Source organism: Sciurus vulgaris, assembly GCF_902686455.1.
Source record: "Sciurus vulgaris genome assembly, chromosome: 10".
NCBI classification, from domain to species: domain Eukaryota; kingdom Metazoa; phylum Chordata; class Mammalia; order Rodentia; family Sciuridae; genus Sciurus; species Sciurus vulgaris.
The window spans coordinates 105,373,929-105,401,362 of NC_136470.1; the positions used below are offsets into that span (position 1 = coordinate 105,373,929).

At 35.1% G+C, this 27,434-nt stretch overlaps 1 protein-coding gene across 1 annotated transcript; it reads left to right on the plus strand.

Annotated features, from left to right (window-relative positions):
* SERPINI2 (serpin family I member 2) lies at positions 1-27,434 on the plus strand (the record flags this gene model as incomplete). The annotated part of the gene is made up of 8 exons (XM_079155700.1): positions 1-310; positions 5,127-5,357; positions 6,934-7,128; positions 7,210-7,402; positions 17,460-17,557; positions 20,677-20,763; positions 23,368-23,457; positions 27,358-27,434. Exons 1-8 carry the CDS (start codon positions 67-69, stop codon positions 27,432-27,434), a joined length of 1,215 nt encoding a protein of 404 aa, XP_079011826.1. The 5' UTR covers positions 1-66.

The following is a 27,434-nucleotide window of genomic DNA, read 5'->3' on the forward strand; positions in this document are numbered from 1 at the left end:
TATGGTAAAATCTTATCTTGAAAGCCAATAATATTTTAAATTAAACAATAAACAGAAGAAGTCAAAATGGATAAAATCTTGTGGAGTCTCCTGCTGATGTTTTCTGGAAGTCAGATCTCAAGAACCTTGGCTCAAAAAAATGCTGAATTTGCAGTGGATCTTTATCAAGCTATCTGCTTATCTCACAAGAACAACATTGTGTTTTCCCCCCTTGGAACAACTTTGGTTCTTGGAATGGTACAACTGGGAGCAAAAGGAAAAGCACTGCAGCAAATAAAACAAACTCTGAAGCTGCAGGAAAACCCAACTGGTGAGAAGCATACACTTGATTATTTATAGTCAACATGATATGGTCAAATTGATTTTTTAAGTATTAGAGGGTCAGGATTATAGAACTTGAATAAGTGAAAAACAGAAATTATGAAATTATTATAAAATGGAGAATTGTAAACATAAGTTATTTTCATTCATCTATTGTTTTCCAATGAAAATGTTTAAAATAATTTAAGAAATTAACATTTATCCAGATATCAATTTTGTGCATGTTTGTATTTTTTTCTGATCTGTTTGTTTTGGTTAGTTTAAGTTGAGATTATGCTGTGTGTGCATATGCACGTATAATACTAATAATAATTGTATGACATAATAATGACATAATAATCATATTCCTTCATATTCTAGTGTCTTTTTGTTGTTGTCGTTGCCATTCTGGGGATTGAACTCAGGACCTTACACATTATAGGCCAGTGTTCTACCACTGAGCTATATCCCCAACCCTTTCTTCCTCTATTTATTTTGCAGAGATCATTTTACCATATCATGCTACTGAATTAAAATACAATTTTAAATTGTTGCACTTTATTTTCTCTTATGGATATTCCACTTACTCAAGTCTTCTTCAGTAGGTGTTTCCCACAATTTTCTTATTAAAAATGCACTTTCATCCACAGTGAGACCAAGAAAATCAGTGAGAGTTTATTCAATAGTTTTAGAAGAAAATTGGAGAAAAGCATTTAAATAGTCCTCAGAGGTGTTTTGCTTTTGGGTGGTGGTTGCTTGAAGTCCCACAAGGTTTATGCCGGAGACTGTATTTTCCTTAGACATCCTGTTTGAAACATCTCCCTAGCCACGTTCACAATTTCCTTAGTGGTTTGCATTTTACACATTGACATCACTATCAGAAAATGTGGACCCAACATTAAAGGAGACATCTGGATTTTTAATTTGGGAATTTAGTCACTATTACTCATTTCTGCCTTATCACAGAGTAGCTATATTTAGGAATTATTTTCCTGAAAATTCTATTTACAAGGTTTTAATTGCTTCATTTCAAATAAAGCCAATTTTATACAGAAAAGGAGTTGGTGATAAGTTAATTGCAAGAGTTTTCCTTTGTGAATAATGTATAATGAAGCTACTGTATTCCAGACTTAGTCTTGATTAATTTCAGCAAATCCCATTACACCATTCCCAGAAACATTTAAATCACATGATGTTGCTTTGAAAAGTAACAGAATGTTTATGAAGATATGTAAAGTTGATTCCATGATAAGCTAGTAAGATTAGAGCCTCCAAAATCTAAATTCCTTTAAATGCAGGCATCTTAGTAACAGAAGCCTTAAGAACTGTGGTTTCTGAACATAATAATCATAATAATAATCATGCACCATCAAACACGCAGAGTGTATTAACTGCTGTTTTGTCTGTTTGGTACATAGTATCCCATTTGATATTTATAATTGCTCTATAAAGTAAACAAAACTCTGCCATACAGATGAGAAAAAAACTAAAAAGAAAAGGTCAACTAATTTGGCCAGGACTAATTCCAAAAGTGATTCAGAGAGACTAATAGATAGTAAGAATTATAAGGACATTTTAAATATTTTCTGTGCAAGAGTACATATGGACAATTAAACATTAACACTTTAATGCATTTGACAAAATCTACCCAAACAGTGCATTGTGCCTTGTTAAGGGATGGAGAGTGACACAGAGTGAGGGAAAACTTCAAAAGAAAAGAAACACAGGCCCAGAGGGAGAAAATGTGAGAAATAAAATTCAGAAAATAAAGAAGAAGAAAATAAAGAAATAAGAGAAAGAGAGACAGGAAGTGGAATAGAATGAGTGACTGACAGGGAATTAGAGAGAAGGCCCAGGTAGTCTAAAAATGAGTGGAAAGGCTCTAGGTTGGAACAAAAGGCAAACAGATCAGAAGACAGTGTCTGTCGCAGCTATATTGAAACCAAGGGTGAAAATAAAAATCAGAAATACCAGTTCCCTTTTTATTTAAAGATCTTATATTTTGTTCATCAAAATTTTTGCAGTGATTTTAATTTTGGCATTAATTTTGCAATTGAAAAATATATCTTGATTATTTAAACTTTTAGCATCTCCTTACGTTTTATGCCTGAGATAAGTGTCTCCTTGAGTCATGTTAGTCCTGGTCTTTCCTTCAGTCCGCCTCTCATTTGAAAAGATGCTATCTCTTGAATAAGTCTTGATTTTGCTTGTCCTGCCAATCTGTGGTGCTATTGTCCTGCCAATAGCAGGGCGCTATTCCATGTTAACACTTGCTTATTCTACAGGACATACAACTGAGGGGACGACTGGGGCTCTTCAAGTTCTCCTTTCTCCCTATGTCAAAACACCTGGTTAGAATTTACCTTGTCCATTTTGCTGAACATTTGATAATGCTCCATTTTGCTTTGCTTCTGTCATGCTGCTGACTGATGAGAGGCTAAATTAAGGGTGGTTCTTTATTCTAAGAGGGTTATGAAAAGAGAACTTGGGTGGGTATGTAGCTCAGTGGTAGACTGTGAGACCCTGGGTTCAATCCCCAGCACTGCAAAAAAGGAGACGAAGCATGAATTCCAATCCTAGTTCTGCAATTAAGTGACCTTGTTATTTGGCATTAGTCATGTCACCTCTCAAGTTTCTTCCTCTCTGTTTAGCTGATTTCTCACTGTAAAAAGGAAGGACAGATTAAGTGATTTATATGAACCTTTCTGCTGGGATAATCTATAATTCTATGACTACTTGTATTTTCATCTTTGGATCTCTCAAAAGCATACAGAATTGGTCACTGAAGTCTTATGAGCAGAAGAGAACAGGTACTGGAATTTTAGAATATTATTTGGAGGTTTGGTACAATCACTCCCAAAGTCACATTCACCCCATCGTCTGTGGGTTCTCCATGGCTCTATTTTATGAAATGAAATCAACTTTTCTCATTGCTTATTAGGAGTCATGCATATGTACTCTTTTCGATCTGTGCTAAATGAGATCATTAATCTATAAATTAAATTTATAAGGCAGTTAACTTTAGATTCTCTTCCAAACTTGTGCTACTTGGTGACAGTTTTTCATTGACTTCTGAGTCCAGTGATTTATCAAAGGGCAGTTGTTTGTCACACAGTCTTAGACTTTAAGTACATGACATAAATCTGTTTGCTCTGATAAACGAGTTAGAACTAATTTTTCTTCTTTCCTTTTTTCGACATTCCTTAAAGATGTTCATAAATTCCAAATTCCTGAAAATTAGTTTCAAATTCTGTCATTTCTTTCTGACCTGAAAATTGGTTTCAAATTCTGTGGCTTCTTTACTGGCCTTAATTAATTATTTTGGAGAAGCTCTGATGTCTTAAGAAATCTCTGAAGCCTCCCAGCTGTTGAGATATTTCTTTCAAGCTTCAAAGAGCAATAAATGATTGCATTTGGAATCATTGTATACACAAGTGAAATAGATTAACTTTCTTTCTGTATGTGAAGAATTCCAGGGTTATAGTCACTGAAACTCAGATCAAGTTATACAGGAGCTAATTCTTTTATTTAGAATCTTTTATGTACCAACGAGTGGAGAATTCTAGTTTGAAATATACTGCAATATACCTGGCAGAGCCTCCTGTAAGGGTATTGTTGTACCTGTGCCAGAACATCAGGCCAAGGAGGCAAATAGGAACTGAAATGTAACCAACACAGCTGGTCAAGGTGTTAAGGCCATGGATTTGCAGTGCCCCAGAGGGAGCACTATTGTTATTTGCACAAAGACACCCTGTGAGCTGCTAACCTTCAGATAAAGTATGTGTTTACACAAACACACATACACACATCTCTTATTTTCATTATACCTAATAGCATGTTTCTTGCAGTAAAACTTTTTAAACTATTTATTTGTCATCTTTTAATGACAAATTACTAATTTTCTTCAATAGAAGTGAATTGAATACAATCAACTTTAATTTATGCAAGTATTATTTTCAATATTTAACTAGAAATGTAATGAAGACCCTGAAAGAACCTATTGATTGAAAGAGTTCAAGACTTATGATTGAGTTCTAGGATTAAGCCAGAAGGCAGTGGAACTTATTTGTACCATTTGGTAATGAAAAGAAAGCTCTGAAGAAAGTATCAGAAGAGATATTTCTCATAGGCACATACAACTTTCTGACAGCACTGTGGTCAGACAACGCAAATAGACGATCCATGGAGATTCCTTTAATTGACTCATTTGTCTAGCAGCCGTGATTGGAATGGTTAAAGAATGTTTATTGTTCATGTAGACAGTCAAAGATTCATGAACCTGAAGGAATAGGCAACTCTGATTCTTACCCACCTCTAGAGATGACCATAGGGTTTACCTTGCACATTTGAAAACCTGGACAGGCACAGTTGCTTAAAAGAGAGCAGTTCTTTCTTTCACTGAAATAAAAGTAACATCGAAAATGATAGCTCATCACTGCCGTACCCCACTGACAGCCATTAGCATAACCGTTCCGTAAGTATTGTGTGTTCATATTATGGAATGTACAAGATTCTACATACGTATTTCCAACAACTAAAAAATGAGCTAAATGAGCCTATAAAGAGATTTTCCTTCAACCTGCAAAAATGCATAGTCTTATGTTTGTCAAATTTTGAAATGACATGGGTATTTTTCCTATATAAAAGTTGATTTCTCTAAAAAAGAGTGCTTGAGATAAAATGCTTGAAATATTTATACTAACTTCAGATCATTAGTTATACCTAGGGGTACAAAAAAATGGTGATATGAATCAGAACGCTTAGATAACAAATGCCGTTGTGTTATGTTGTTCAATATGTCAGTGTATGTTATAATTATTTTTTAGGAGAAGAATTTTCTGTGTTGAAGTCATTTTTCTCTGCCATCTCAGAGAAAAAACAAGAATTTACATTTAATCTTGCCAATGCCCTCTACCTTCAAGAAGGATTCACTGTGAAGGAACAGTATCTCCATGGCAACAAGGAGTTTTTTCAGAGCACTGTAAAACTGGTGGATTTTCAGAATGCAAAGGCTTGTGCAGAAACAATAAGTACCTGGGTAGAAAGCAAAACAGATGGTAAAGTTTCCCATTTTCAAAAAGCCATTATTTGCCATTGTACTCCTGGCTTTTAATATCTTAGAGTAAAAGCTAAAGAATGAATGAATATTTAACTATTCCACTATGGATCAGAAGGATCAAATCTCATATTTCACCACTATTTAAGTTACTATTAAAATATGAAATCAAGAGAAATTATAAACTGCTTTGAGAAAGATGCTGGTTTTTTCATATTTTTTGAGTGATACCTATTTACAGAATTCTTAATTGAAGAATTTAAAAAGTAATTTTAGTTTAACACTGATTTTTCAAATATTAAAGCAGGAAGATCTTTGGCCAGGTAGAACTTAAATATGTCAATCCCAAATGACTTTTTTCCCACATGTACTGTAAATAATTAACACAGTTGATCATGTTAATGTTTAAATAATAATAAACATTCTTAATAGTTCTATCATAATACACATAATGTTAATAGTTCTATCATAACATGGTATTTAAATAAAAGATTAGACTAACACAGCCATGACGAGCAAAGACTAAATAGGATGTAATAAGCTTAAACTCAGATAGATTTGTGTTTAAAGGAACATTTCAGGATTATTGGAAGTTTTGAAATAATGTTTGTGAAGTAACAAGCACACACCAGGCCCTTAATTTAGACTAGTTTATTTCTCTGATTATTCATTAAACTGCAAAACTTGTGATGGTATGAGATGCTCTGTAGTCTTTATGGGTAGCCTCACTTGGGGAATCATAGTTGAAAATCTGAGTTGCGTGTGGTGAACAGTATCCACAGGCACACAGACTGGGAAGTCTCTAGACAGATTCATGACACCCAACAGTGCCTATTTATTTTAACTTGGAAATACTTACTGTGCATAGACTGATTGTTTAGAAGAGGAAAATCACAGATGGTAAAGTTTCCCATTTTCATAAAGCCATTATTTGCCATTGTATTCATGTTTTTTTAATTTCTTAGAGTAAAAGATAAAAACGAATGAATATTTAACTACTCCACCATGAATCAGAAGGATCAAATCTCCTATTTCACCACTATTTAAGTTACTATTAAATTGTAAAACCAAGAGAAATTATAAACTGCTTTGAAAAAGATGCTATTATTTTGAGAGATACTTTGTCCACGATTGTCCTATTCCTATGGTACACAAGAGTGGCAAGTTCAAGTCTACCATTAACCTATTAAATATGATCAACCTGCTGGAGAACCTTGAAATAAAGTCTGAATAATACCAGTAAATATTCAGAAAGAAAAATATTGTTTTTGTCCTTTCTGTCTGAAAGGCAAATGGTAAAATAATCTCACTGAAAAGAATCCATTACTGGATATGTCTGAGTTTGCCCAATATAGCCACATAGTTCCTATTTCCTACTGGAATCCATCTGCACCTGTATCTTAGTGAAATATTTGATAGAATCTCCCTTTATTCTCAAAATTGCTAGGGTTAGATTATAAGACAACTGTCCAAAATATCTGTGCATAAGACATTTTTGCTTTTAATCCTCTTTAAAGCAGTTCCACTTAATCATTATTGAATATTTCTTCCTGCTTTTTTTCTCTACCTTTTCATAGGAAAAATTAAAAACATGTTTTCAGGGGAAGAATTTGGTCCTCTGACTCGACTTGTCTTGGTGAATGCTATCTATTTCAAAGGGGATTGGAAGCAGCAATTTAGAAAAGAGAACACGCAACTGATGAATTTTACTAAGAAAGATGGTTCAGTGGTCAAAATTCCAATGATGAAGGCTCTCCTGAAAACAAAATACGGTAATAGGAGAAATGCTACTTCTTAAAGCCTGGCTCTGGTAATTGCCAGTGACATTTAATAATTTATTTCCTTGGTTCCAGGTTACTTTTCTGAATCCTCCATGAAATACCAGGTTTTGGAATTGCCTTATAAGGACGACCACTTTAGTTTAATCATCATACTTCCTGTAGAAGAGGTGAACATAGCAGAAGTAGAAAAACTAATCACTGCTCATCAGATCCTGAAATGGTTCTCTGGGATGCAAGAAGAAGAAGTGGAAATAAGTCTCCCTAGGTCAGTCATGTCATTTTATTTTCCTGGTTCCTATGTTCCTCCTTATGGAGGTATTTGAAAGCCAGCTGAAAGATAGCAAATGTGTGAGAAGGTTATTGCCATAAATAAAAAGAAAAATGCATTTAAGAATGTTACTCCGCAGAATGGATTCAAAGGCCAGTCTTTCCCCTGCCAGTGTAGTTTCTCCATGATAAATGAATTTCAGTGTTTTAATTCTTTCTGAAAGAGGTGAAGAATTATGTTGTAAATTAAGAATACTGAAATTAAAAAGAATTATCTTTTTATTTTGCAAATTTATCCTTCTCTAATTTCTTTCTGATTAGAGTTTAAAATACTTACTTTCTATCTAGAGAAAACAAATTCTCCAATAATTTATGATAGTATATATGATACTATTAAAAATATGCTAAATCACCTTTGACAAAATAGTGCTCTAACAGTCACTGAATTATAAATAGAATCCCATGGCCAATTTTACAGAGTTAATACAACATGGAAATTGCAAAGGATGATTGTAGGAAGCAATGATTATAAACACTGAAATCATAATTCTAAGGGACAGAAGTGACTATGGAGAGAAAGTTGTGTCCAAATAACCCCAATCCATATTTCACCTGAACTTTTAAGAAGAGAGATATTTAACAGATTTTATGCTCTTCTTTGATTTCTATATTTCTCTGTAAGCTCCACAATTCCTACATGGTCTCTGCTCCTGGGTCCCTGGCCTCTGGTCTCTTAGTCCTCTAGGCTTTTACTTCCTTTGCACTTAGCCAGGATCCAGTCATTAGACATACCAATCACACTCTCGCCAAGATTACCAGTGTTTTGTCTCCTGGTTTTTGTCCTTTTAAAAAGCCACTCCTGCTCCTCCACTACTATTTGCTGGTGAAAAAATCCGGAAAGCAGTCATAGCCTTACAAGGCTGGAGCTTGGGACTCCTTGTTTATCTTTGGAGACTTCACTAATGCCCACCCCATGTCTGCTACTCTAAATCTGTTTCTCTAACTCTTAGCAGATGTCTCAACCTCATATTTTTAAAAGAAAATCTATCATCAAACAATTTTTTCACCTGTTTTTATGAATCAACTAAAAAATTATGTGAATCTTTACTAATCTTTATCTACCTTCCTTGGTACTCTGGAGAAAGAACTATTTGATGCTTTTCTCACCCTTTGGGCTCTTGATCATCCTTTTATTTTTACTTGTTTGGTGGTGGGGACTGAAATCAGGGTCTTGCCTCACTCATGCTAGACAAGGATTCTGTCACTGAGTTACACCCTCAGCCTTATTAATCACCTTTAAAAAATCTTTCTTCCTTTATTCCTTTTGCCACTAATCACTTTCTCTCTCTTCTGCTCCCTGACTTATTTTTTTTTCCTGTTCTGTTCTCAAATGAAAATGTTTACTGGAGACTTACCTTCAGAATTTTCTTCTTCTTATGCCTTCTGAGAAACATTATTTTCCCCTATTATTCATGTCTCTGGAAGTCTGAATCACTAACTCCAACCTCTCTTCCAATTTCCTACCATTGTAATCTCTACCTGAATGTTATCCAATCTTTCAAATAATGTATATTTTTTTAACTTCTACCATATGCCAAACGGGATATAATGGCTTATGTGATAGATAGTTTACCTTCTAAAAATTGAAATAATAATTTTTGAAATGAAATTTTTTATCTCCAAAGTTACTTTTTCTTTTCCCTTCTCTTTTCCTGCATTGGAAAGATCATTGTCTTGAAGTAAAAAAATACTGAGTTTAAAAACTCTCCATACAACATTAATACTAGAGTGGTCTTAGGAGAGTCATTGGATTATTCTGAGTAGCAGCTTTTATCAATATAAAATCTAGATAACTGCTTGTAGTCACTTGCTTGATTCTAGGTAACAAATACTTCAATTATGCAAGAGCCTCAAACTCAACTGACAATAGGAAGTAGACTTTGACCAGAATTTTCTGCTCCAGAATTTTCAGGAATTGCTGCAGGAATGCCTTACAGTCCCCAGGTCTGTGCAGGCTACAGCAGTCGAGGATCTTCTCTTTTTGAGCCTTATTATCAGCTTCTCCAAACTATGGCTATACCTCCGATACCACTACTTCTATCATGTAGACTCAGACTTCTTCCATAATTCTTCCAAGCCCAACTGCTATGGTTTGAATTATGTTCCCCCTACTTCACAGGGTGAGGTCTTATCACCCAGTACCTCAAAAGTGACCTTATTTGTATACATGGTCTTTATTGAGTAATCAAGATAAAGCAAGATTTGGTGGGTGCTAATCTAATGTGATTGGTATTCTTATAAAAAAGGGAAATTTGGAATAGATCCACATAGAAGGAAAGTGATATGTAGAGAAAGGGAGTTGATGTCCATCTGTAAGCCAAGAAGAGAGGCAGAAAAGAAATCTTTCCCTCACAACCTTCCAGAAACCAAAACTACTGACCTTGATTTTGGACTTCAGGCTTCCATACCTATGAGATCAAAATTTCTGTCATTTAAAGCACCCAGTTTGTGGTACTTCATTATGGTAGCCCTAACAAACTAATACAAGTAAGAAAACTTGAATGTTTTTTTAACAAAGTTTACTGGAAGTGAGGTGAGAAAGCTGGGTACCCGCTATGACTGCTCCCCTAGTGTAGGCCCTTCTTGTCTTTCCATGTCTGTTGATATTCAAAGCCTGCTATTGCCGTGGCACCAGACCTTCCCTCACCCAATGAACTCTCTTTACCATCTCCCTCCTATTCTGCATCCAGAGTCCTTCAACTCTTCCACAGGAAGAAGGAAACCCAGATTCCTTTCTACCCCTCTAAGGTCAACTTTCCAGGTGTGACAGGAATCTATAGCAGTAGATTTCAACACTCAGTGAAAATTAAATTTTCATATCATACAGAATAGCTCATACCCTCATATCTCAAACTTAAACATCTCCATCCCACTGATTTTGTTTGCCAGTGTATTACTTTTCCCAAACAAATGAACAATTTGCATTAAAAGGTGAATTTAAATCATCATATATGTAGAAATAGAAACAGAAACAGTAGTTGGCAGTAGTACATCATTTTTTCCACTCAAATTCCAATAACCAAAGATTTTAAAAACTTGGTGACAGTTTCACTTACAGTATCTCATCACATCTATTCATAGCACAAAGTTTGGCAAATGGAAGGTAGTAGATAAATGATGTCTTTTTTTTTTTTCTTTGTTAAAATGAGTATCAAATGAGAAACATTTTCTTCTCTGATTTCTCAGTCCCTTTCACTCCTTTCCCTCTGTTGCCATGGTCCTTCTTCCTAGTGTCTGACCAGTAAATTTCCAATTATTCTTCAAGTTCCCCCTCTTGAATGACCACTTCTATGAAGATTTCTCCAAACATGTTGAGTTAAAAGAACCATTGTTTATCCTTATTTTCAAAACACTTTGTGCAAATTTACATCATAGCATCTATTATATTACATTTTCATTTCTTTCTCACATTCTTGTTTACCCTGTTAAGATGTGTGTCCTTGAACAGAGGGTTATGTGCCCTATATTTTAGTTTCTGTAGCCCCTAGCACAGTTCACACTATATAGTATTTGTTAAATTATACTATTGAGTTGAATTCTATAAAATGTTCACAGAAAGAGACTTTGTATTATTGTCTCCTTATCTAATCTTAAATATCACAAGCAGAATTCAATTTTTGATTCATTTCCTATGAGGATCCTGATGAGGTTGACCCTCCTTCCCATATGTTCAGCATAATGAAGTAAAGGAAATCAGTCATTTATTTGGAAACATCTTTCTAAAGAAAAAAATTAGATATTTTTGAGATTTTTATTTTAATTCAAAGGACTGAAAATTTGCCAATTAATCACATGAATACATCACATTTAAAATTATTAACTTTTCATTAAAAGAATGTCTTCTAATTTCTTAAAAGAATGATTTTCTCATATGTAAAATTCATTGACAATTTTAATCCATCAGAAATAAGTTTAAGTTTCCTAAACAGAAAATCATGGGTTGAAAGTTAAGAAATACATTTTTCCAAAAATGAACAATTTCTTTACAAATTGAAAAATTCCTATTTTAAAATATGTATTCAGCATAGAAAAAAATTAGAAGGGCTCAGCTCAGATTATTTTGTGTGGACTGACAAATTTATATTTTATCATTCAGTGCTGTGGTTCTTTTGTATCTGAATGGATACACACTGGTTATCAAATTGATGAGTGAAGATTTTGGTAAAATGGGAACAATTTAAGTGACTGTATTATTTTCCTAGAGCTACTGTAACAAAATAACAAAACAGACTAGGTGACTTAATCTAATAGTAATTCATTCTCTCTCAGTTCTGTTTTCAACATCCAAAGCTGAGGTGTCACAAGCTCGCTGTCTCTCTGATACTGCAGTGAACCCTTCCCTGTCCTTTTCCATCTTCTGGCTTGGTGCTCCTCTGTTCACAGATGCACCACCCCAGTCTTTACCTCTGTCATCGTGGCCATCTGTTCTCACATGACATTCTCAGATTTCTCTCTCTCTCTCTCTCTTTCTCTCTCGCTCTCATACCCGGGATTGAACCTAGGGTTACTTAACCACATCCCTAGCCCTTTTTATTTTATTTCTAAATTTTTTATTTTATTCTTTAAGTTTTGAGACAGAGCCTTGCTAAGTTACTTAGGGCCTTGCTAATTTGTTGAGGCTGACTTTGAACTTCTGATCCTCCTGCCTCAGCCTCCTGAGCCACTGGGATTACAGGCATTTGCCACTGTGCCCACCTCAGATTTTTTTAAGGACACTGGTCACACAGGATTAAAGACCCAACCTATTCCAGTATGACTTCAACCTAATTAATTTTTTCTATAAGGAACCTATTTTCAAATAAAGTCATATTGAAATTGCAGCTGGGTTTTAGAGCTTCAATCTGTGAATTTAGGAGAAAGGGGGGACACAATTTAACCCATTATATCAGCTATACTGAATTTTTTGTTATTGTAGAACAAAATGCCTTCTTAGAAAAATTTCATAAACACCAAAGGTGGAAATATTAATTGTGCTCCTATATCAAAACTATAGCAGGAAGGAACATGTGACTGTTTAGATTTGATAGTCACTGAGAAACACTCCTACTTCCCCTCTTTGAAATATAACTAGTTTAGAATCAAGGCCAATAAGACAGAGTATAGTCTAAAAATACTACAGTGATAGCTAGTTTTTATTATCTATAATATTCTAGATATCTAATTTTAGACATTGTCCCCCAGTTGGATATTAGCTGAAATTATTCTATCACTTATTTGGATGTAATATGAGGTCTTATACATGTTTTAGAGGTTAACATTTCTTAATTTGAAGAGTCTAACACATACTTGTTATATGTTGGATTCCTTTATGAAGAACATTCTGAGAATATGCTTTTATGATTATGTGTATGGGCAAAGGTGTTCATTTAATACATGAAAACCAGGTAAATAAACAAATAACTTTCATCTGTAGAGCACTTGTAACTTTTTCAAGCATTTAGCATTTACATTTCAACATTAAATGCTGTGGTTCTACTTTCTGACTTGGTTATGCCTCGTATTTCACAGATAAGAAAACGGAGACACTAGAAAGTAGTAAGTTGGTTGCGTTCAGCCACTGTTGGGAGAGACAGGATTGACTCTCATGTCTTTGGCTCACAGCCTTACAACCTGAGTTGACTGTTTTTTTTAGAAAATTTATTTCCTGTTTGTAAGCACAGATTGATTGGGACTGTACTGTGGGCAAAATGTGGGACAGATGTAAGGGATAGATGAGTTCCCGGATTACAGGACCCTTACTACTTAGGTGGAGCAGGGCAAGATTTCCACTAGGAACTTATGAAGATTATAGCAGTATACAGTAAGTACTAAAATAATAGTATACACAGTGAGGCCTGGGACAGTCATAGGAGGAAGAGGGAGCACCAGAGATTGTGACTATAAACAAAGTTCTCTAGAAGAAGGACTTCAGAACTTCACTGTTAAAGAACCAAGAGGGATAAACTCCATTTACCATGGGGAATTCATGCAACTATCCAGGTCAGCTGAAAGATTAAGATAGTCTTAAAAAAGAAATATTTGGTAATTTCAATGTCTTTTACATGCTAATAACTTGTCTGAAATCCACATTCCCCCACCATCCCATCCCCACCATACCCATTTTTTGGGATAACTTCTATTTTTCTTTATGACCAAGTTTGCCTTTTAGACAGCATTTATGATCTCTCTATGCAAGATTCATAAACATCTTCCTTTCTCCCTGCTGGGAAAAGTTCTTTTAAGATCTCGTGTTTATTTCTTCATGGTCGTTGGGCTAACACTGTTTTCTTGTTTTCCCATTGGCCTGTAAGCCTCTTGAGAATTTATGCATGTTTCTTCTCTGTGATCCCAGCACAAAGCAAGAGTCTGAAAAATGGTAGTTTTTCAATCAGTGTTTATTGCTTTAAATTGAGTAGTAGTGATGTTCCCAATGTGGCAAAGAGGGGCAGACTGAAATCCCAAACATCATTTAAGAAAGCACTGCAAAGATTCAGGCATTAAGTAAGGAGTACTTAAAGGGAACAGCTTTACTTGGGGGAGTAACTGGCAAAAGAGAAAAACATTAATGGAATGTGTGACTAGATATGGGCTGTGAAAGAATAGATTGGTTTGGATTTCTAAGCTTGACTTGCTAGGAAAATGAAAGAGCTATGATTTCTCATTCCTTTGTAGCAGTCCTTAATTGGCTACCATGGATTTCTTGAGAGTCATCGAAACCAATAAAATTATTTACTAATTTATGCATGTAAGGTCAAATTTGTAGTTTCCCTGGGAAAGGCTTAACAGATGTCATTAAATTTTCAAAGGTCTGGGTCTTTACACTTGTTAAGCACTACAGTTCTATTCAAAAGTAAATATATAAATAATAGGTGTAGTTTTTCCTGATAGGTACTTTTCTTTGAAAATACTGAATGATGTGACTGGCATCTCACAGTATCTTTTATCAACTGTTAAAACAAGATAATGGAAAATAGAATATATTGAGGACCCAAGAGCTTTGCTACTTTAACTTCAATCTAATCTCTTTATCTAAGGTTCTTCTTTTATTGTTAGGTGGAAGAATGATAAAACACCTTGTAAGGTTGTGTTAAGGCACAACCTTTACATGTGTATAAAATTGTAGTGTTCAATATTAACTCTATTATTTGCATTATTATTCTCATTCAGTTCTGACATTTGGTGACGCATAGTGATGCCTACACATCTTTAATGCCTACATAGTAAATTTGATGGACATTGAGTTTTATATTCAGGTTATAGGTGAAGTGCACACAGTGAATGCCTGACCTGGGTTTACGAAGCTAATAAACGATAGAGAAAAAATTGCAAGAGGATAGCTAAAAGTCAGAAAAGAGATACTGTGTGGGAAGAGCATGACAGGAGCCTAGACAGAGCAAGTGGTCAGTGATAGTGAGCAGCAAAATCAAAGATCTGGAGCAGCCGTGTCAGGACTTTTCAAAGGACAGAACATTTACCCTAGGAAGTATCACATTTTGCTCTTCTGGAATTAAATTCCAGGTGGGGGACAGTCTTCTATCTGTAAGTGGGTGAGTGAGAACTATGCATGGGTGAGAAGAGGGGAACATGGGGAATCCCAAATGGCTATACATGATGTGTAATGATTGCAAGACACTCGGTGACCTACTGGACACTGATAAAAAAGGGAAAAATAAGTATATGTTAAATGTTGTCTCATATGTGACTGGAAGTGTTTTTAATTCAGTGCATGAAGCTCAAAGGGTATTTCACCCCTACACCCACACATATTCACATACCCTAAGGTGGTTGGGTTGGCAGGGGACCAGAAGCTACTATGCACCCATATAACAGAACAGGCCCAGAACTGTCAATGATTGTGTTTTATTTTACTTCTTCTTCTTCTTTTTTTTTTTTTTTTTGGTATTAGGGATTGAACCCTGGGGCACTTAACTATGGAGCTACATCCCCAGCCCTTTTTCTGTGTTTTTTTTTTTTAGAGACAGGGTCTTTCCTGAGTTGCTAAGTGCTTTGCTAATCTGTTGAGGCTGGTTTTGAACTCGAGATCCTCCTGCCTTAGCCTCCTGATTTGCTGGGATTACAGGTGTGCATCACTCGCCTGGCTATATTTTGATTCTTGTGGGTAAACCTAAGACCTGGTTTGGTTGTAAATCACATCTCTAGCATCCCTCTTGTCCTTGAGCCTGGAGAAAGTTGTTTCCCATGAGTTTTGAGGAGATTGAAGATATAATATATATTAAGTGCCTCACCCAGAGAAGAGCTCCTTCATACCTGGCTACTCATGGCTTTGATAATTATGGATAATTTAAAATCAACTGCAAATTATACCTTTATTAAACAGCCAAGTGGATTTCTATTGCTATAGGTTTCTTTGGACTATATTAGGAGTAGGACTACTATTTAAATGACTTTCTCATGATAATTAGGTATTATTATTAGATAATTAGGTATTATAGTAAGTCTTGAGTTATTCTTGTCATTATCTTAAAATTGTTGGACTATTACACTAAAAGTAGCCAATTTGTAGGTTTATTAGAAAATATATTTTTCACCTTTTAGAAGTCCATACTCCGTTTAGTTTCAAGACTATGATAATAAAAATAGGAAAAAAAAAGACCCCTCAAAACCATCATGTTGCATTTTATCGTTCTTAGTAAAAAGTTACAAGGAAGAAATTGAAAATAGTTGGCATACAAGAAGCTATTTCCATTATAAGTAGATTTTAATATGCATGTTGCACCTGTTCCCTGTTAGCCTGGGTTCTGAATGAGTTAATGTCTCCCAAAAGTACACATTATTTTACCAGGAAATAATTTAGACCCAGTAAAGTTCTGCCACAGCATGTTCATTGTTTTGAAGAATTATAATTAAGAAGCTTGTTCAGTATTTGCCAATGAAAACAGTGATTAGACTGATTGCCCAAGCTAATTTCTAGCCCTAGAAGTGAGCTCACCTGTTAGATAAGAAGGATCTTTGAGTAATAGTGTCTGTAGTACCCTGGAGCTTAGCAGCAAAAGCCTGTCAGGCATAAGCAAAGATGCTTAGTCAGGAGTTACTGGGAATTTCACTGATGTAGAAATCATAGTTTACTGTTTAGGAATGCTACATTTGTCTTTTCCCTTGTAAACAACATTTCCAATCTAGTTTTAAAATGCTTTCAGCATCTATGAAATAAAAAGTACCAGCCCTGCCCCCTGCCACCCAACACACACTTTATGTGCAGGAGATTCAGCGATTGCTGAATTCCATGTGTTGACATGAGGTGGTAAGGTTCAGTGCCTGAGAGAATTTTTGAGATTCTCTGGTCACAGGTGAGGAGCAGAAGTGAGCCAAATATTGGAGTCCTAACTATTTCCCTGTACTGGAAGCATTGGGTAGTTGTCTTTCTCACCTCACCCCAACTTCCTGTAAGTTATCTTTCCTTTCCTTTGAAAGAAGCTTTGTTCCCTTTCAATCTCTCTCACCCTTTTACAGGGTCCACTGGGAAGATATTAGGTGTGTCCATCAACTGAAAAAGTTACATCAACTGTGACAGTGGTGGGATGGTTGACTGGTTAAAAACGCTCTCAGTACTTAAGGAGACAATAATCTTTTCTATGAACTGTGGACTCGTTTCCTGCACATGGTATCCTGGATGTCTGCCAGGAGCCATCTTTGGTGGTGTGAAAAACTTGAGTACACAGAACTGCTGGAGGGAAAATTTACACTTCTTAGGAAGGAGCTAGCATTGCCCATTCAGCTAGAACTGTCGTGTTGGGTAATTGTTACTTCAAAAACTGGAGTATTCTATTCATCATTCCTACCAGCCATTTATCTAGGAGGCAAGTTATTAGCAATCTAGTGCTTATTGGTGGAACTGGGGAGAAATGATGTGAAATGTGAGAAAATATAATTGGGAAAATGAAAACAAAAGATTTCACAGTGTAATCTCTTCCAAGTCATCTGTTTTATAAAAAAGCAGTTTGCTAGCAAATATGTACAGTGTTTCAAGATTTTTCATCTTTTTTTTTTTTGAACAGATTTAAAGTAGAACAAAGACTAGACTTCAAAGAAGCTTTATATGCTTTGAACTTAACTGAGATATTTAGTGGTGGCTGTGACCTTTCTGGAATAACAGGTAGTATGATGGATAATTTTTCTATTGTCATGTTAGTTTGTTTTCTTAGTACTGTATTAACTAACTGATCGTAAAATTGAAAGAGCCTTCATTCCCAGCATACATATACATGGTGAATAAATGTCATGGGCATGCTGATCTGTCTGTAAACAAGCACCCTATTTTGCATCTGGGAAGTTTTCCTTAATGAAATTGAAAAAACATTTCATAATGTTAGATAAGCATTCTAACCATACTTACCATAAAATGATGTAGGTAAGTGTATTATGTGGGCTATTATTTCTGCTTTGTTTGTATTTCCTCATCTGAATAATGGGAATTACAACTTTGAGTCTCTCAGCAGAGCTAATAAAACTCTAATAAACTAATTTCCAAATGTTAATTCAGTAATATTAGAGCCCATGGAATAGACATCCTCAAGCTGCTGGATGAAGAACTCGATCAAGAAATTGTAATGCTGCAGCTGGCAGATTTAGCAACAGACTCCTTTGGACTGACAAGAATTGCACAGGGAACTTTCATGCTGAATTGCCCCTGGGGAATTGTGTGTGGTTAAGGAGATTGCTTACACTACAATGCCAGGATATTCTTTTAATTCTTCTGGGTTTGGTAGCACTCAGAGTTCAAAAAAAACACAACAACAATGACAAATTAAAGAGAAAAAAAATGAATTCAAAGGGTCAGTTCATCACAAGTTACCCTTTTTAAAATTCTGTCTTATGTTTTAGAAAATGGTCCTAATGATATAAGCTTATCAGTTTGGTTTTTGTATCATAGCACGCAATATTGTGGGAATGTTTTGTGTTTTTCTATCTAAATATCTGAACTTTGGAGAGGTATTCCTTAATCTATTCACTCATCAATTATGTGGGTGTGGGAAAGGAAGGAATCACCTTTCCTGGTGGAGAGGTGAATGGGGTTCACAGGTGACATAGATGTTCATTATCACCCTCACACACGATAAAGTCACTTGCTCCACAGCGAAAGATAGATCTGACTTCTTTGACAGTTTCATCGGCACCAGGAATGAGACAGTCAACATTAAATACTACAACAGGGTGCCGTCTAAATGTGCCCTGGCACACAGCCACCTCGACAACCTATAATAAACCAAACCATTTTCAAGCATTTCTTCCTCTTAAGTTTCTTTTTGGCCTTAGGAAACTCAATATACCTTAGACTTTCAAATAGCTACTCTGCAAATTCCCAGCAATCTGTGACTTTTAAGGATGATTCAAGAAAATACCTCCAAATACCTCCAAAATTTTTCCTAAAAGGATTTGTGCAAGAGAATAACCCTGAGCTGAGAAGAATAAATGTTCAGCATTTTCTGCTTTCTTCCTCCTGAGTTACCTATTTGAGCTGTTTTAACTACTCTGACTTTGTCTTATTGCCTTGAATAGAACAGCTCCAGCCAATGTTGACACTGCAGCTGATAGTAGCATAACTATCCTGCTATCCCTGTCCCTAGTGACCATTTGTGCCATGAACATTGTCTAAATGAAACTAATCTGGTCCAACATTAATGATATGGGATATATACATGACAGAGGAAAGAGATGCTACCTTATATGCATGCAGTGTGCAATTTTTGAATAAAATATAAAGTTACTTTGGAAACTTTAAGATTCATATTTGATTTCTCACTCTGCTGTTCTTGTGCCAGCTCTAGTAAAATACTTAATCTTATTAAACCTCCATTTTCTAATCTAAGTGAAATAATATATCTTAATAACTTTTGGGGCAATAAATAAAAGCATGTAAATAAATCACCTGCTTCATCTAATACATAGTAAATGCTCAATTAATGTTTAAAAATCAAGTGAAAAGTGATACCTTAATCTTCACTTTCATATTTTCTATCAAAGTTTTCTTGTCCTCAATTTAACAATGACATACTTGGGATTTTCATGGAGATTTAAGAGAACTAGCACAAAGACTTAGAAATCAGTGAGTTTGTGGGTTCTAACCTGTCATCTCTGCAGGGGGTAGAATACAAAGCAGCTCAGTCTAAGTGGGAGCCAGTGGGGCTGGTGCCAGAACTGAACGGGGTGAAATTCTCTATTCTTCCCCGATCTGCACTTTAGCTCTTGGTGTGGGTTCTGAGGTCATTTACTCTGTGCTTTATTTATGAATCCTGTCTCATTCCAGGTGCTACTGGAAGAAGGTGTTTAGTTTTTTGTTGTTGGCAATCCATTCTCCTACATTTCAGTTGATCCATACTGACACTGTGGATTCCCCCTTTTCCTCCATGTTACAGATTTCTAACACTAGGCATATTCACATCCTTTGGTTGACTTATTTGAGCAGTGTTTACTGTAAGCCACTCAGGTGCCAGGCAGTTTTCTAGAGCATGTGTCTATTGACACTCTGAGGAACTTTGTGGGATTTACCTAGTCTTGCAAAGCAGACTTGACATGACTTATAATCTCATGACTTCTCTTCCCACTTCTCAAGGAGACTATCATTTCACATCCTTATACTGGATATGCTTCACACATACATGAGTTTCACCAAGGGGAGAAGAGGGACATTCCCTCTCAGTTCGAATCTATTCCAGAATAAAATGTTTTAAGACACTATCTTGCACTGAAAATTTTAACAGGTTTTAAAGCATAGCTCTGAAGTGATTTTGTAACAGATGACACAAAAGCTCTTCAGATTCTCATAGCCTCACTGTCTTAAAGGAAAGTAAATTTTGTTTTAAACTCAGATCAAAACTGAATATGGAATTTAAAAGGCAAGTTGGCTTTGAGGTTGAATACATAAGGTGGGATTAAATTCAAATCTGGAAAACCTCTTTCACTCTGTCTATAGATCCTGGTTAAGGGGGCAAAACCCTTTGTCCATTCAAGTATTCCACTTGGTGGGATACCTGGTTTGATGCTTATATCCTTCAATCTTTACCTCATCTATCAGGACAAAACCTAATCTTTCTGTCTATCTGTGTCCTGCCTATAAGAGCTAAACCCAAATCATTTTCATCTCTAGAAAATTGAACAGAAAGGAATTCATTATGTTTCATTTCTGTTCTTTGTTCATTTGAAAATAAAATTAATCTGGGACTTACAGGTATTGACTCTTGATTTTAACCCTTAAATATTTAATGTTTTCATCAGAGTCATCTGAGGTGTACGTTTCCCATGTCATGCAGAAAGTTTTCTTTGAGATAAATGAAGACGGCAGTGAGGCTGCAACATCAACCGGTAGGACAAATGGTTTTTCAGCAAACCAGGATGAAGGCGTGGGTGAGGGTGAAGGACGCTGGTCATTTTGCTGTGCTCTGATCTCTCTTTTCTGTGTGTAACACTGCAGGAACAACAACAGCAGAAAAGACAATGCTTTTATAAGTTGTTCATACATCTGTTAAGTAACAGTCTAATGCAAAAGGGAAGGGATTTGATTAGGACTCGAGGCTCATCTACTGATATTTGTTCATTCGCAAATTGGATCACCTGCCAATTAGCAGATAGGACTGACGGAGCAAACCTTAGGGCTCACATACAAAATCATTATTATTTAAGAATGCTCATTCTTAAGTAATTGTGTTTAATTTCATTCCTTCATTACACAAAGTTTGTCCTCATTTTTCTAATTTGATTGTTGTTATTATATCCATGGAAAGGACTCTCAAACTTAGCTGAATATTAGAATCATCTGGGAACTTTAAAAAAAAAAATTCTTTGCCCAGGCTACACTTCAAAATAATTGAATCAGTATCTCTGTAGGTAAGATCCAGTCTGCAATATTTTCTTGTTTCCCTAAGTAATTCCAGTGTGCATCAAGGTTGAGAACTAGTGCTTCTTTGTGGCTTGGGTCTACCCTTCCTGCTACAGGTGCAGTGCACAGGATAACAGCAACGGCATCACACAGGCCCTTGTTAGAGATGCAGTCTTAGATCTAACTCCAGACCGACTGAATCAGAATTTCTGAGTTTCCCAAATTCACCATGTAATTCTGTGTACATTCTAGGTTAAGAATCATTCCTCCATATTCCACTTCCTTGAATAAATGATACTTTGAATAATATCTATGCTGCATATAAGCAATACTGGAAAAAATTGGGGAAAACTCTTAAAGTCAATTAAAAATGAAAAATGAACTGCGCATTGTGGCATACACTTTAATCTTAGCCACTGTGGACACTGAGGATAGCAAGTTCAAGGCTAGCCGTGGCAATTTAGTGAGCTCTGTCTCAAAAATAAATAAATAAATAAATAAATAAATAAATAAATAAATAAATAAATAAATGGGCCCGAGACATAGCTTAGTGGCAGAGCACCCTTGGGTTCATTCAATTCCCAGTACTGGAAAAAAATTCTTTGATTAAATTGTAATGCTGCTTAGGGTCAATGGATTTTGACATCTGGTTGGGACACATTGGAATCTCACTACCATTTTGTCATCTCCTAAAGGCTTTGCATTGCTGTGCTCAAGAAACTTAGATTATAGGGGAAGAACAATATCAATCCTTGGAGAAATCAAAAGAATGCATTTAGATGAGGTTGCTGGCTCATGTAGAATTCTCCAGCTGCTTTTAAACAGAACTGGAAAAGTTCTTCTAGGTCATTGCTGGATCCTCTCATTATATTTGTGACGACAGAGGTCCAGCAATGGGAAGTGATTTGCCTGGAGTCAGACTGTTAATTAACAACAGAGTTTGAACTAAAATCAGTTCTTTTTTTTTTTTTTTTTTTTTGCTACAAATTCGGAGCTATTTCTCCTACTTCCCACTGCCTCTCGTTGTAAGTTTAGAATTCTCTGAGAGAATGCAGCAAGCATTCAGGGAAGACAATAAGAGGCAGAGGTGATCCTGTTGAATTACACCTCAGCATAGTTAGCCTGAGCATCCTGACCTTAGAAGAAGGTCTGCTTATAGGATGCTCAGAAACAAAAGTCCAGACATGAATAAAAAACTGTCTTTACTTCTCTAATTCTTCTAATTCAAATATAAGACTATATTCTCTGGTAATACAGGCAGTATAGCCCTGATGTTCCAGATAGAAGAGTGCCATTGTTGTTATAACAGTAAGGTTATATTTGACCATTTTCTGATTCTATTTGTACATGCTAATTTTGTTTCTCTTTGGGTCCAAAAAAAATTATGCAAAATTATTGCATTATTGGTAAAGAAAATAACTGAGTGTAGACATATTTACTCTAGAAGAAAAACCATCTAACCATTTAATTTTTCCCACCCAAAATATTGACAAATGTCATAATGGATCCACATGCTGAAATATCATTGTAAATAATTTTTAAGGTAGCAAATCTCTGCTTCTAATCTCATAAAAGAAATCTCATGTACACTTACTACATAAATCCTAAAAGCTCAGAGCTCATGGAATAATTTTGGAAGAGCAAGCACAAAATAAATTTGAACACAGATGTGCTTACCACAAGCCTATAGTATAGAAATGAAGTGCAAACATATCTGGATCAAAATTAAAAACTGAAAACATTGTAAGAATAAATCGTATAATGTAAATAAAAAGTGAACAGAAAATTACTATTTAAAAGATGACATTTTCTAACTGCTTCCACCAAATTGAATCTAGTATCTGGCTTTCTTCTTCACTGAACATAAATGTGAATCTAGGATTATTCCATGAATGATCTAATATTTATTCTTCTGCACTTTGGTTTTGAAATTTATTGCAGATTCCTCTATATTTAGAAAATGTTTATTTTTTCCCACATGTTAACTCCTTTACCAAAATGACCTTTCTTGTCTATAAAAAGTGTTTTGGGTTTATTGTCTTTCCTGATATTTAGAAGTGAGTATCTAAATAACTGTCTCTATTTCATAGGCATAGATACCCCTGTGATCATGAGTCTGATTAAAAACCAATTTATAGCAAATCATCCATTTCTGTTCATTATGAAGAATAACCCAACAGGTAAGTTTTTGGAAAATTCTTTGGGGGTACTGCCTAAGTTAAGCTGCCAGTTGTCTTCTACGTATCAGAAATAATTTGCTCTTTCAATAGATGCTGTTACGTATATATTATGTACCAAGCATTGTGTTTTTAGGGAGGTTGAGGGCCTAAAATAGGGTAATGGTCATCATGGCTTCCACCCTAGTTATTACACGGCTAAAATGCAATGTAGCCAGTTTATACTCCTCTCTCCAAAGTTGACACCATGCTAGTAGGTAAGATATTTGCCTATTAATAACAAAGAAACTCAGAGAAAAGATATATATTTTGCCTAAGATCATATAACTAGATAGTGGCAGAGTAGGAACTGAGGTTAACTCTGTTTCTATGATATCACAATGGAATGGAAATGGAGACTTATGGAGTTGAGAGAATAAGTGAGGGATTGAATATAATTTTGAACCTCCAATCTGGGTAATCAGTGAAAGATGAGGTAGTTAGATACAAAGAACATAAAAAATTCTGCAGTAGATTAGTTTGGCATTTAGAAAATGGTCTCTAGGCATGTATGTAGGACTCTTCAGCAGTCATAATGGCCATGTGAGAGTCATAAACCCCAGGAGAGCAGAAATTATATCTTAATCAGCTCAGTATTTGGCAAAATGTCTTGCAGAAAATATCAGTGTCCCTAGAAGTTGAGAATGTGGACTTGGGAGTCAAAAATTCCAAGTTAAATTAACTAGTAGTGGTAAGACAAGTTGCTTATACTTTCTAAGCCACATTTTCTTTGTTATCTATTTGAATATAATATCAAAACTCATAGAGCAAAATACAAGGATACAAGAGGACCTGGGGATGTAGCTCAGTAGGAGTGTGCTTGTCTATCATGCAAAAGCCTGTGGGTTTGCTCTCCAACACCACAAAAACAACCAACCAACCAACAGAAAAGAATATGGGAAGACTGTAATACTATGCCTGGCACATACTAAATTTTCATAACAAATAAATCAATAAATTTAAGTAAATGAATGAATGAATAAATGAAGGAAGGAAATTGAGAAGGTTCTCTCCATAAACCATGGAAAAGAGACATAGTTAATCTCAGAATCTGAATCTGTTTGATTAAATAGAGAGAGTGATACTGGTCCACTCAGGGATATATCAATATCTCTTTCTAACTCCATGAAACCAGTGCTGAGTGATCCTTTTTGGAAGTTATATCTTGGAGATAATGGAACAGTTTTAGAATTGCTGAGATAATATTAACACAACTCCAATTCCAGTGCTGGATGTCAGTGTTCAAATACATTCTGAGTATGTCATTTGATATATACATCTTTAACCTTTGGATAACTCTAATTTCTTACATTTGCTTTGTAATTATTGAGTATAAAGAATAGATAGAAATGAAGCTGCATCAAAGCACAAGGAAATAGTGACATTTAGAATAATTATGTTTGACTCTATTTTCCAAGTTGATGACTTATTATATTCTAAGACCATGCAAAACAGCACTGAAAACTCACAACCCAAAATAATCCCCTTATTTATTTATTTGTGGTAATGTTAATGATCAAACCTTAATGACATTTTCCATTGTTTTATGATCTTTAGAGTAATGAGACATTCTAAACTAGAGTTATTCCTTTAAAGTATTATTTAAAATGAATGGCCATTCATGTATTAGAGGTTAAAATTGTTGTTATATAAAATGTAGAATAGGTTATTATCTTAAAATAATGTACATTTAGTGATTTATCTATTTTTCTTTCACAAATGAATGCAAGAAACCAGTGAGATTAACGAAAATGGTGATTTAGCATCACTACAGAGGACTATTAAAGGGCTTCATGCTTTATATAAAAATGCATTCAGTTGACTATTTCTGAAGCACAAGGATAAATGACTTTAGGAGGCTTAGTGCAACCACTTTTTATCTAGATTTAAATTTTTCTTTTGGCCGAACAGCCCTCTTGTACGAACTCTATATATTATTTGGAGTTTCCTATCAGGCATCTTGTACATTGCAGTATATTTATTTAAAGTTCTAAATTAAACTTCTAGGAAAATGAAGAACTTTTTTTTTCTTTTTCTAGGTTGTGGATGTAGGTTTGCTTTATAGACTTTGAGAAAATTGTGAAAGATGTTACATGAAATGTGCCATTTCTGAGAAAGCAGTAAATCGTGATTTTGAAATAGATCTCCACATGTAATAAAAATTATTGCATTAGAAACTCTTTCAGGCCTTTGGTCAAAGGGAGTATAGACTGTAGGGTATGGGAATCTTTTATTCTGACCATTAATTTTGGTTACGATATATATGTCAATATTACGAGATAAAAGTTGCTCCCTTTTGACAGAGCCGTTGCATAAATATTTTGATTAAAATGTATAAATGCCTCCTATTTTAAAAAGAGGCATGGAAAGAAAAAAGGAAAAGATAGTGATTTCTGCTTTGCTCTGCCTCCCAAGTCCATTGCTATTATGCCAAGAGAAATTTCAGTAATCTCCCCAGTTTAGCAGTGACTAGATTGGTGACTCAGAAAAGATTCAATTCAAAACGTGGTTCTAATTGGTGAAAGAAATGAATGGATGGAGAAGGCTGGGACAAATGGCTTGTAGGCAATGCACTGAACTTCTGAATGTTTAAATTTTTAAACTATGGCTTCAATTATGTGATCGGTATCTGTAAAAGTGACTTTAAATAATTCCCAAACAATTCTGAAAAGCACTTTATACCACAGCATAATGAAGATACCAGAGTCACTGCTGGTTCCTAGTGTGACTAAATGTATCATTCACTCTGGGAAAAGTGTATGTGTATCTTTATCTATCTGAAAAATAGGAGTATTTGCTTTCATTTTCTCAGAATAATTTTAAGATTTTGAGGCCAGGCATTATTGAGCATAATTATTTATGAAAAGAAAACATCTTGGGAGATTATGTTTATTTCCACACTATTGGCCCTTCTATGAGTTAGTCTTTTTTTTTTTTTTTTTTTTTTGTGGTACTGGGGATTGAACCCAGGGCTTTGTGCTTGTGCTTACAAGGCAAGCACTCAACTAACTGAGCTATATCCCCAGCCCCACAAGCTAGTCTTTTGACTGAAAAATAAAGAGTTAAATATGGCTCTCCCACTATAATTTCCAATACATTTGAATATCATTCTAATTAGCTTTCAAAGGTTTTGCATCCTATTTTATCCTTCTTGAAATTAATCTTTATTACATCTGACTGTAAGGAATTTATTTGACAATGACCCCTAACCACTTTCTTTACCCCATTTGAAAAACAAAAAAAGGGTGAAAAGATTTGACACATCATTTATTTCTATTTTGCCCTCTAGTTTTTTGTTCCTTTCCACTTACAAACACAGAATGGCTGGAAACAGGTGTTTGCATTTATGCTCTATACTCTATCATCTCTGTGAGGATTTGAAAGTAGTAGCGATATGAAAATATTGTCTTTAGCAGGAAAGTAAGCTTTGATTCAGAGCTGAAGGGGGAGAACTGGTGAGATGCACTTTTAACCCTGAGGCTTACATTATGTGCATGAGAGATGACTGCTGATGCCTACGATTTGAAACTCCACTGTGCTCATCACCATTTTATTATGCTATGTTTGCCTGACTGGGTCTCTATATTTAGAAAAACACCTCTCTCACTTTATTTTTGCTTTCCTCTGTGAAAACCAGGGCTAATGCAATTTCCATGATGAGCTGTTGTGAAGTTAATTTTCTTCATAAATTGCCAGAAAATGATTAATAAAGATCTACTTATGTATTTTAGACAAAGAAGAAGAGGGTTCTGTTATAAGGCATTGCCTATAGAAGAAAAGACTGACTCTTAAAATATTAAGAAAAACTAAATATTGTCATTTTCTTCAGAAATACCTAAAGTGTGTGTTTTTTTCTTTTCCTAGAATCAATTTTGTTTATGGGAAGGGTGACAAATCCTGACACCCAAAACATGAAGGGAAGAGACTTAGATTCATTGTAA